Raw genomic sequence first — 11,807 nt, forward strand, 5'->3', positions numbered from 1 at the left:
AGAAATTAAAACTACATACAGATGTACGTGTCAATGAATCAGCTAGTTTATCGAGTAGGTTCAACCGATTAACATACATATAATAACCACCTTACCTTTGCATTGCTATCACAACAGATCATTCACGAACCAGATTGAAGGGCAACCTCTGATCTGATCGATCTCCCATGTAACCATGACGTGTGTCGAAATATGCATTGCAACTTGCAAGTCAGTCAGATATACCATAATAATAATAATAATTATATGTAATGTCTCATGAAGCATATATAGCATTGGTGGTAGGCAATCAGGCTAAGATGTCACAATCGATGTAGAGCAAAGCAATCATGGATGGGGATCCCCTAAGACATAGGGCAGCGCGTTTCGGAATCTGTATTTTCGACCTTAAATAGGTTCTAGAAAAGCTTTATATCGAATTTCTTTCATTTCATAAAAATGATTTTTATTTTATTTATAAGTACGTTTGAATAAAAATTATTATGATCAATTTAAATTAGTTAGTATCATATATATATATATATATATATATATCTGTATATTTATTAAAAAATTTTATATTTTTAATGTTTTAATTCTTCTAATATCTATATATATTCTTGTATATTGTATCTTTTTTCACACATTAAATAATACACAAAGCACTTTTTTTTACATTATCTTTTTGTTTCTAACATGATATCAAGAGCATAAGTTTCTTTTTCTTTATAAAAATTAGTTCATAGTTCTTTTGCTTTGTTTCCTCCGTTAGTTTTCTTTGTCCTTTATTTTTTATTCTTTTCCGACGCTTTGGTTCGTCAACGCCGTTACTACCGTCTTCGTCTAGTCGTCACGATTTCAACGCATCCAGAATAGTCACCGGACGCGCCACTTGAAGTTCGTTGTTCGGTTTAGGTTCTTCCTCCCTCCAGACGCCTCTAGCGCTGTTGGATCTACGCCCAGGATCAACGGCCCCGCAACGCACTACGTGTCATGCAACGACACACCCCACGGACCCGCTTTCAACCCGCGCCCCTACCGGCCCGACCCAACCCACCTTCAGACTTGCGTGCCTCATCCTCGGCGCGTCAGTGTTGACGTGTCTCCCTCCTCCTCTCACGATCGCCAGGTGTCCTTCTCTGCTGACATGATAGCTGACGTGGTTGCTAATGTGGCGGACAGTGGGACCTTTCCTAAGATTTTTTGGTGAGCTCTTTTCGATCCTGTCCTCCGTTTTCTTGTTTTTTACCCGATTTGCAATTTCTTATCTTTTTGTCTTTGTTTCTGCTATTATTGAAAAACTGAATTTTTTCAGCCTATTCCTGTTATCCTTAATAGCTCCAATTATGATCATTGGGTTAAAGCTATGAGAGGATTTCTTAAAGGGAGAAAATTATGGTACTATGTGACTGGTAATGTTATTTGTCCTATTAAGCCAATTGTGACTAAAAAATCAAAAGATGGGACCTCCAAATCCAAGGAGGATGTTGATGAGAAAGACTTTACGGAGAAATTGGAAGATTGGGATAGTAAAAATCATCAGATTATCACTTGATTTTGCAACACTTCTACTGCATGCATTCATTTACAGTTCGGGCGTTTTGAAACTGCTAAAGAGGTATGGGATCGTTTGGCAAAATGTTACACTATTTTTAATCTCTCCTATCAATACCAACTCCTAAAGGAGCTTCATAGCCTTAAGCAAGAATGTGGACAAGCAGTTTTTGATTTGCTTCCTCAGATGAAACTTATTTGGGATCAATTGACCTCTTGTGAGCCTGTTCTTAAAGACTCCACTGATGCAAAGGCATATAAGGATTATCGAAACCGAACACGTCTCATACAGTTTTTTATGGGACTTACTGATGACTATGAGTTGGTTAGAGCTTCTCTTCTTCATCAAAATCCCTTGCCTACTCTTGAAGATGCATTTCCTCCTCTTAAGTATGAAGAAACGCACTTGGGATTGACTCACCCTAAGAGTGAAACCGTCTTTGCTGTCACATGCGGAAAGGATAAATTTTGTCAAAATTGTAACCGTTCTAGACATTCCTTCTCAGACTGTCCTTCTATTAAATAACGTAAATGCAAACAGAAAGGTCATATTGGCTCGAATTGCTTGAAACTATTCTACCATTATTGTAAGCTCTAGGGGCACTGGTACGAAATTCAAAGTCCACAACCTAACCGGCAAGTGTATGTACCACTATTTCGTGGTACCTTTTATGCTGAATTGAGTGGATTTTATCCATTATTTTCACACTTATTCATATAATTTGCATGTTTTACATTTTTCTTCCTAATTTTGTGCTATGATTGAAAATATGCTTCTTTGGCCTTAAATTTGCTAATTTTAATTCTCTCTTATTGCCATTCGATGCCGTGATATGTGTGTTAAGTGTTTTCAGATTTTATAGGGCAGGAATGGCTTAGAGGATGAAACAGAAGCATGTAAAAGTGGAAGGAACACAAGAAATAAAGTATTTCAGAATCTGGTAGCGATGCGCACGCATGGGTGACGCATATGCGTGACAGAGCGTCACATGCTGCAATTTACAGAAAACGCTGGGGGCGATTTCTGGGCTGCTTTTGGCACAGTTTCAAGCTCAAAAGTGAAGAATAGAGGCTGCAGAGTGGAGCTGGGAGTGGGAATGAATCATTCACACTTTCATTCACAATTATTAGGTTTTAGATGTAGTTTTCTAGAGAGAGAGGCTCTCTCCTCTCTCTAGGTTTTAGGGTTTTTAGGTTTAGCTTTTCTCAAATTCAGATTTCTACTTTACTTTAATTTAATTCCTCTTCTACTTTTATTTGTTCTAGTACCTTAGTTATCTATTTTTCTTATTGATTACTTTATGTTGCCAATTTAGTTTATGAATTATTCTTCTTGTTTCCTTTAATCCGTATTAATGCAATTTATGTTTCCATGTTTATGATTGCTTTCTTTACTTTGTTGTTATTGTTTCCTCTTGCAATTGTTAGTCTTAGATTTTGCTATGCCTTGTTAATTTTCTATGTTTTTACTTTATGCCTTCCAAGTGTTTGATAAAATGCTTGGTTGGATTTTACGTTAGATTTTTATGTTCTTAGCTTAGATTGAGTAAATTGAAGACTCTTGAATTGTCAAAGTCTCTTGTTGGTTGGTGATTGAAAGTTGCTAGTTGGCTTGAGCTTCACTAACTCTAGTCTTTGATTAGGACTTGTGAACTCAAGTTGAATTGCTCACTTGACTTACCTTCAATTGTTAGAGGTTAACTAAGTGAGAGCAAAAGGCAATTACCATCACAAGTGACTATGATAATGGAGATAGGAATTCCAATTATCAATCCTTTTTAGGACTTTCCTTGGTTGCTAGTTTTATTTCCTTGTCATTTACATTCCTTGTTCAACATTTAAAACCCCCAAAAATACTTTTCCATAACCAATAGTAACATACTTCCCTGCAATTCCTTGAGAGATGACCCGAGGTTTAAATACTTTGGTTTATTTTTATTGGGTTTGTATTGTGACAAACAATTTAAACATTGACTAAGGTTTAGTTGTCGGTTTAGAACTATACTTGCAACGCAATAATTTTTGTAAGAATCTTTACCGACATTTTCCTCTGTCAAATTTTTGGCGCCGTTACCGGAAAATTGCAAATGTGTGCCTTATTATTGGTTATTGTGAATATTGTGAATATGTTTGCTTTTTTGTTTCTTTGTTAGTTGTTTTTAGTTTTAGGAGTTTATTTTCATTATTTCTTATTAGTTTTTGTTTTTATTTTCTCTTGCTACTATGAATTCTCACCCCTTTGGCTATGAGTTTGGTTATAATTATGTTGTAGGAAGTGGAGATTACAATGAGGATATGCATAAAGGATGGAACCATCAAAGGTGGGTCGAGCCTCGAGCATATGATCAACCTTTTTGGCAACAACCTCCACCAACATACTATGAGCAAGAGCCATTCCAGGATGCATATCAATCCAATAGCTATGGTGGACTCCCTTGTAGTTACCAACAAGCCCCACCATATGCCTATGAACCCCTTCCTCAACATAGTTTTGAACCACCATACTCACAAGCCACCTACAATCAAACACTTCCAATTGACCCTAACCCTTATCCACCATACCAACCACCATATGAACCATACGAACCATACATAGAACCAACCTAATTCCAACACAATTACCCCCAAGAACCACCACCTCAATATACACCATCTCCATATCCTTATCAAGAAGAACCACCTTCGTATTATAAGCCCTTTCTCCCAACAAATGAATCCTCCTATCCACCCCAAACTCCCATAGATGATACCTTTAGTGTTATTCGCCAATGGCAAAGAGAGTTTTAAACCACACTTACCTCTACTCTCACTAGTCTCACCTCTACTCTCCAAACTCTTATATCCCGTGTGGATCCATCCTCTACCCCCAATACTCCACCCTCGAGCTCTAGTGCACTTTCTTTTCACCCATATCCATCAATCCAAGAGCCATACGATCCCAATTATGCTGGTATCATAGAACAAGAGAGAAGGGATCGTCTTAGGGACTTAATGGATCGGGTTCACGCATCTATACTTCAGGAAAAGCAAGAGGAGGCCCAAACGATGGAGGTATGAGAGACCCTTGAAGATGAAGGAATAGTTGAAGAATTAAGGGAGGTTGAACAAGAGGTGGAAGTCATGATAAACCCCATTTTCAGGGTTTATCTTGTGTTGGATTTAGAGCATTTTGCTAACCTTTTCTCACATTTAGCCAATGATTTAGCATGATTTTGCGATCTCTCCCTTATTTGTGCTTAAGTGTAAAAAGCATGCTTTTTGGCCTTTGATTAGATAACTTTACTTTCTACTTGATTCCATAAGATGCCTTGATGTGTTTGTTAGTAATCTCAGGTTGAAAAAGGCTAGGAATGGATCAAGGGAGCAAGGAAGGAAGCATGCAAGTGGAGAAGATCATGAAAAGCCAAAGAGTTGAACTCGGCCATGGACGCGCGCGCGGACCAGGCGCTTACGCGCACTTTGCGAAATCGCCCATGGACGCGTACGCGTGCTGTGCGCGTACGCGTGCTGTGCGCGTACGCGTCGGTGTTGATTTATGATTTTTTTAATGAAATCGTGGCCAGCGAATTCTCAAGGCCTGTAGGGTCCAATCCAAGTCAACTTTGGTGCCAAAAACACTCAAAAGGACCAAGGATTGAAGGGAGGAAAGGGGGGATGATCATAATAACACACATAGGGATTAGTTTTAGTCTTAGCTTTAGAGAGAGAAGCTCTCACTTCTCTCTAGGATTAGAATTAGGATTAGGTTTAGTTCAATAATTTAGATCTAGGTTTCAATTCATGCTTTCCTCTTCTTCTACCTTTCAATTTTATGTTGTTACATTCATCATTCTTCTATTGTTGTTATTTCTTTCTTCTATTTTGTTTGTAGATCTACTCTTGTTAATTCTATTTTCTTTTAATGCAATTTGAGGTAATTCATGTAGATCTTATTTTCTTTAATTGTTGTTATTAATTCTTTGCAATAATTGTTGTTAGATTTTATTGTTGTTATCCATTTACTATGCTTCTCTTTAGTACCTTCCAAGTGTTTGATGAAATACTTGGTTAGATTTTAGTGTAGATTTTGTACCTCTTGGCCTAGGTGGAGTAATTAGTGACACTTGAGTTATCTAATTCCTTCGTTGATTGATAATTAGAAGTTGCTAATTGATTTGGATACCACTAAAGCTAGTCTTTCCCTTGGGAGTTGGCTAGGACTTGTGGAATCAAGTTGATTCATCCACTTGACTTTCCTCCATGGTTAGAGGTTAACTAAGTGGTAGCAATGGATAATTTGTGGTCACAATTGAGGAGGATAACTAGGATAGGACTTCTAGTTCTCATATCTAGCCAAGAGCTTTGTTAGTTGTTAGTTGATCTTCTTTGCCATTTATATTTCTTGTCCAAAATCTCAAAAACCCCAAACATACTCCATAACCAATAACAAGAATACTTTATTGTAATTCCTAGGGAGAACGACCCGAGGTTCCAATACTTCAGTTTATAAATTTAGGGGTTTGTACTAGTGACAACCTAAATTTTTGTATGAAAGGATATTTGTTGGTTTAGGAACTATACTTTACAACGAGAATTTATTGTAAATTCTAAACCACACAAAAGTCCTAATCATCAAGTCATCAAGGAGGAGCTGGATTTTGTACTAAAGCAAGTGGAGAACGCCGAAATTATTGAAGAAGAAGAAGCGGTTAAAGATTTAGGAGATGCGGAACCTCCATGGGAATCTCAAGTCATAGAGCTTCCTTCTAAGACGTTTGAATTTGATGTTGACGAGGGTGTACAACCTCCAAGGCATATCATAGTTGAAGACTTTGAGGAGGTTGATCATTGGTGCACAAAATCGTGATCGTTCGTTCCTCGGTAACGGCGCCAAAAACTTTATACGCGCGTTCAAAATCTTAGTTCTTTGTCACAACTTCGCACAACTAACCATCAAGTGCACTGGGTCATCCAAGTAATAAACCTTACGTGAGTAAGGGTCGATCCCACAGAGATTGTCGGCTTAGCTTGAAGCAAGCTATGGTCACCTTGTAAATCTCAATCAGGCGGATTCAAATGGTTATGGAGATTTGATAATTAAAATATAAAATAGGATAGAAATTCTTATGTAATTCATTGGTGAGAATTTCAGATAAGCATATGGAGATGCTTTTGTACCTTCTGAACCTCTGTTTTCCTACTGTCTTCATCCAATCCTTCATACTCCTTTCCATGGCAAGCTGTATGTTGGGCATCACCGTTGTCAATGGCTACATCCCGTCCTCTCAGTGAAAATGGTCCAAATGCGCTGTCACCGCACGGCTAATCATCTGTCGGTTCTCGATCATGCTGGAATAGGATTCAGTAATCCTTTTGCGTCTGTCACTACGCCCAGCACTCGCGAGTTTGAAGCTCGTCACAGCCATCCCTTCCCAGATCCTACTCGGAATACCACAGACAAGGTTTAGACTTTCCGGATCTCAAGAATGGCCGCCAATAATTCTAGCCTATACCACGAAGACTCTGATCGTAAATCAGGAGGCTAAGAGATATGCATTCAAGCTTGCTTTCATGTAGAACGGAAGTGTTTGTTAGGCACGCGTCAATAAGTGAGAATGGTGATGAGCGTCACATAATCATCACATTCGTCATGTTCTTGTGTGCGAATGAATATCTTAGAGAAGAAATAAGCTTGAGTTGAATAGAAAAACAATAGTACTTTCCATTAATTCATGAGGAACAGTAGAGCTCCACACCTTAATCTATGGTGTGTAGAAACTCCACCGTTGAAAATACATAAGTGATGAAGGTCCAGGCATGGCTGAATGGCCAGCCCCCTAAACGTGTACAATATGATCTAAAGCTTAACAAAAGATATAAAATAAATCTCTAAAAGTAGTTTATATACTAGACTAGTAACCTAGGGTTACAGGAATGAGTAAATGATGCAGAAATCCACTTCCGGGCCCACTTGGTGTGTGCTTGGGCTGAGCATTGAGCTTTCATGTGTAGAGACTCTTTTTGGAGTTAAACGCTAGTTTGTAACTTGTTTCTGGCGTTTAACTCTGCTTTGCAACTTGTTTCTGGCGTTTAACGCCAGAATAGGGCATAAAGCTGGCGTTAAACGCCAGTTTGCGTCGTTTAAACTTGGGCAAAGTGTGAAGTATTATATATTTCTGGAAAGTCCTGGATGTCTATTTTTTAACGCAATTGAGAGTGCACCATTTGGGTTTTTGTAGCTCCAGAAAATCCACTTTGAGTGCAGGGAGGTCAGAATCCAACAGCATCTACAGTCCTTCTTCAGCCTCTGAATTAGATTTTTGCTCAAGTCCCTCAATTTCAGCCAGAAATTACCTGAAATCACAGAAAAATACACAAACTCATAGTAAAGTCCAAAAATGTGATTTTTATTTAAAAACTAATAAAAATATATTAAAACTAACTAAATCATACTAAAAACTATGTAAAAACAATGCCAAAAAAGCGTATAAATGATCCGCTCATCACAATACCAAACTTAAATTGTTCCTTGTCCCCAAGCAACTGAAAATCAAATAGGATAAAAATAAGAGAATATACTATAAATCCCAAAATATCAATGAAACTTAGCTCTAATCAGATGAGCGGGACTAGTAGCTTTTTGCCTCTGAATAGTTTTGGCATCTCACTTAATCCATTGAAGTTCAGAATGATTCGCATCTATAGGAACTTAGAATTTAGATAGTGTTATTGATTCTCCTAGTTCAGTATGTTGATTCTTGAACACAGCTACTTTATGAGTCTTGGCCGTGGCCCTAAGCACTTTGTTTTCCAGTATTACCACCGGATACATAAATGTCACAGACACATAACTGGGTGAACCTTTTCAGATTGTGACTCAGCTTTGCTAGAGTCCCCAGTTAGAGGTGTCCAGGGTTCTTAAGCACACTCTTTTTTTACTTTGGACCTTGACTTTAACCGCTTAGTCTCAAGCTTTTGGCTTGACACCTTCACGCCACAAGCACATGGGTAGGGACAGCTTGGTTTAGCCGCTTAGGCCAGGATTTTATTCCTTTGGGCCCTCCTATCCACTGATGCTCAAAGCCTTGGATCCTTTTTATTACCCTTGCCTTTTGGTTTAAAGAGTTACTGGCTTTTTGCTCTTGCCTTTTGGTTTAAAGAGCTCTTGGCTTTTTCTGCTTGCTTTTTCTTTTTCTTTCTTTTATTTTTTTTTGCCAATTTTCTTTTCTTTTTTTTCGCAAGCTTTTGTATTCACTGTTTTTTCTTGCTTCAAGAATCATTTTTATGATTTTTCAAATCATCAAATAACATTTCTCCCTTTTTATCTTTCTTTCAAGAGCCAACAATTTTAACATTCATAAACAACAAATTCAAAAGATATATGCACTGTTCAAGCATTCATTTAGAAAACAAAAAGTATTGTTACCACATCAAAATAATTAAACTAATTTCAAGGATGAATTCGAAATCATGTACTTCTTGTTCTTTTGTGATTAAAAGCATTTTTCATTTAAGAGAGGTGATGGATTCATAAGACATTCATAGCTTTAAGACATAGACACTTAAACACTAATGATCATATAGTAAAGACACAAACATAAATAAAACATAAGGCTCAAAAACTGAAAAACAGGAAAATAAGAACAAGGAGATTAAGGAACAGGTCCACCTTAGTGAGGGTGGCATCTTCCTCTTCTTGAAGAACCAATGGTGCTCTTGAGCTCCTCTATGTCTCTTCCTTGCCTTTGTTGCTTCATCCCTAGTGATTTTGGTGCTCCTATCCTTATTTGCTCCTAATAGTTGTGTGGAGAAAAATGTATCCCTTGAGGTATCTCAGGGATTTCTTGGTGAGGAAATACCTCATGCTCTTGTTTAGGTCCATGAGTGGGCTCTCTTTTTGTGCAGTCAAATGCTCTACTACTGAGCTATGGACCCGTGAGATGAATCTCTCCATCTCCCATGACTTGGAGGTGGAAGCTTTTGTCTTCCCTTTCCTCTTTCTAGAGGTTTCTCCGGCCTTAGGTGCCATAAATGGTTATGGAAAAACAAAAAACAACGCTTTTACCACACCAAACTTAAAAGGTTTGCTCATCCTTGAGCAAAAGAAGAAAGAAAATGGAGGAGATGGAGGGGGAGAGAGAGAGGTGGGGTAGGTGGGGATCCTGTAGGGTCTACAGATCCTGAGGGGTCAAGGATGTATCATCCCTGCTCCTATTAGGCGTGTAAACGCCCTTGCAGTGCAATCCTAGCGTTTAACCCCAATTCCATGCTCTGTTCTAGCGTTAAACGCCAGTCTGGTGCTTGTTTCTGGCATTTAACGCCAGCTTGATGCTTCTTTCTGGCGTTAAACGCTAGTTTGATGCTTCTTACTGGCGTTTAAATGCCAGTAAGCTCTTCCTCCAGGGTGAGCTATTTTTAATGTTATTTTTCATTCTGTTTTTAATTTTTCAGTAGTTTTTGTGATTTCACATGATCATCAACCTAAAGAAAACATAAAATAGTAATGGAAAATAAATAGATATAATTAAATAACATTGGGTTGCCTCCCAACAAGCGCTTCTTTAATGTCAATAGCTTGACAATGAGCTCTCATGGATCCTCACAGATGTTCAGAGCATTGTTGGGACCTCCCAACACCAAACTTAGAGTTTGAATGTGGGGGTTCAACACCAAACTTAGAGTTTGGTTGTGGCCTCCCAACACCAAACTTAGAGTTTAACTATGGGGGCTTTGGTTGACTCTGCAGTGAGAGAAGCTTTTCATGCTTCCTCTCCATGGTTACAGAAGGAGAACCTTGAGTCTTAAATACAAGGTAGTCCTCATTCAGTTGAAGGACCAACTCTCCCCTGTCCACATCAATCACATCTTTTGCTGTGGCTAGGAAGGGTCTTCCAAGGATGATGGATTCATCCTCATCCTTCCCAGTGTCTAGGATTATGAAATCAGCAGGGATGTAAAGGCCTTCAACCTTTACTAACAAGTCCTCTACTAATCCATAAGCCTGTTTCATTGATTTGTCTGCCATCTCTAGTGAGATTCTTGCAGCTTGTACCTCATAGATTCCCAGTTTCTCTATTACAGAGAGTGGCATGAGGTTTATGCCTGACTCCAGGTCACACAGAGCCTTCTCAAAGGTCATGGTGCCTATGTTACAGGGAATTAGGAATTTACCAGGATCCTATTTCTGTTGAGTTAAAGTGTGCTAAACCCAGATATTTAGTTCATCAATGAGCAATGGAAGCTCGTCCTCCCAAGTCTCATTACCAAATAGCTTGGCATTCAGCTTCATGATTGCTCCCAAATACTGGGCAGCTTGCCCTTGAACAATGTCTTCATCTTCTTCAGAAGATGAATAGTCATCAGAGCTCATGAATGATAAAAAGAGGTTCAATGGAATCTCTATGGTCTCTAGATGAGCCTCAGATTCCTTTGGTTCCTCAAAGGGAAACTCCTTATTGGTCAGTGAACGTCCCAGGAGGTCTTCCTCACTAGGATTCACGTCCTCCTCCTCCTCTCTGGGTTCGGCCACACCAAGTAAGGTTATGGCCTTGCACTCTCTCTTGGAATTTTCTTCTATATTGCTTGGGAGAGTACTGGGAGGAGTTTCAGTGACTCTTTTTCTCAGCTGGCCCACTTGTGCCTCCAAATTTCTAATGGAGGACCTTGTTTCATTCATGAAACTTAGAGTGGCCTTAGATAGATCAGAGACTATATTTTCTAAGCTAGATGGATTCTGCTCAGAATTCTCTGTCTGTTGCTGAGAGGATGATGGAAAAGGCTTGCTATTGCTAAACCTGTTTCTTCCACCATTATTATAGCCTTGTTGAGGCTTTTGTTGATCCTTCCATGAGAAATTTGGATGATTTCTCCATGAGGGATTATAGGTATTTCCATAGGGTTCTCCCATGTAATTCACTTCTACTATTGTAGGGTTCTCAGGATCATAAGCTTCTTCTTCAGAAGATGCTTCTTTAGTACTGTTGGATGCAGCTTGCAATCCATTCAGACTCTGAGAAATCATATTGACTTGCTGAGTTAATATTTTGTTCTGAACGAATATGGCATTCAAAGTATCAATTTCAAGAACTCCCTTCCTCTGAGGCGTCCTATTACTCACAGGATTCCTTTCAGAAGTGTACATGAACTGGTTATTTGCAACCATGTCAATGAGTTCCTGAGCTTCTGCAGGCGTTTTCTTTAGGTGAATGGAACCACCTGCAGAATGGTCCAATGACATCTTTGATAATCCAGACAGACCATCATAGAATATATCCAGGATGGTCCATTCTGAAAGA

The 11,807-nt window shown here is 38.7% G+C and overlaps 1 protein-coding gene across 1 annotated transcript; it reads left to right on the top strand.

Moving 5' to 3' along the window:
* The first annotated feature begins 1,126 nt into the window (after positions 1-1,126).
* On the top strand, positions 1,127-2,059 carry LOC112770265 (uncharacterized). Its single transcript, XM_025814651.1, has 3 exons — positions 1,127-1,185; positions 1,318-1,465; positions 1,571-2,059. Exons 1-3 carry the CDS (start codon positions 1,127-1,129, stop codon positions 2,057-2,059), a joined length of 696 nt encoding a protein of 231 aa, XP_025670436.1.
* Positions 2,060-11,807: the final 9,748 nt, after the last annotated feature.

Source organism: Arachis hypogaea, chromosome 18 (genome assembly GCF_003086295.3).
Source record: "Arachis hypogaea cultivar Tifrunner chromosome 18, arahy.Tifrunner.gnm2.J5K5, whole genome shotgun sequence".
NCBI classification, from domain to species: Eukaryota; Viridiplantae; Streptophyta; class Magnoliopsida; order Fabales; family Fabaceae; genus Arachis; species Arachis hypogaea.

Coding starts and splice junctions, on each gene's coding strand:
- LOC112770265 (XM_025814651.1), top strand. CDS start 1,127: ATGATAGCTGACGTGGTTGCTAATGTGGCGGACAGTGGGACCTTTCCT. Junction 1,186..1,317: donor ACCTTTCCTAAGATTTTTTG/GTGAGCTCTTTT, acceptor TATCCTTAATAG/CTCCAATTATGATCATTGGG. Junction 1,466..1,570: donor CCTCCAAATCCAAGGAGGAT/GTTGATGAGAAA, acceptor ATTCATTTACAG/TTCGGGCGTTTTGAAACTGC.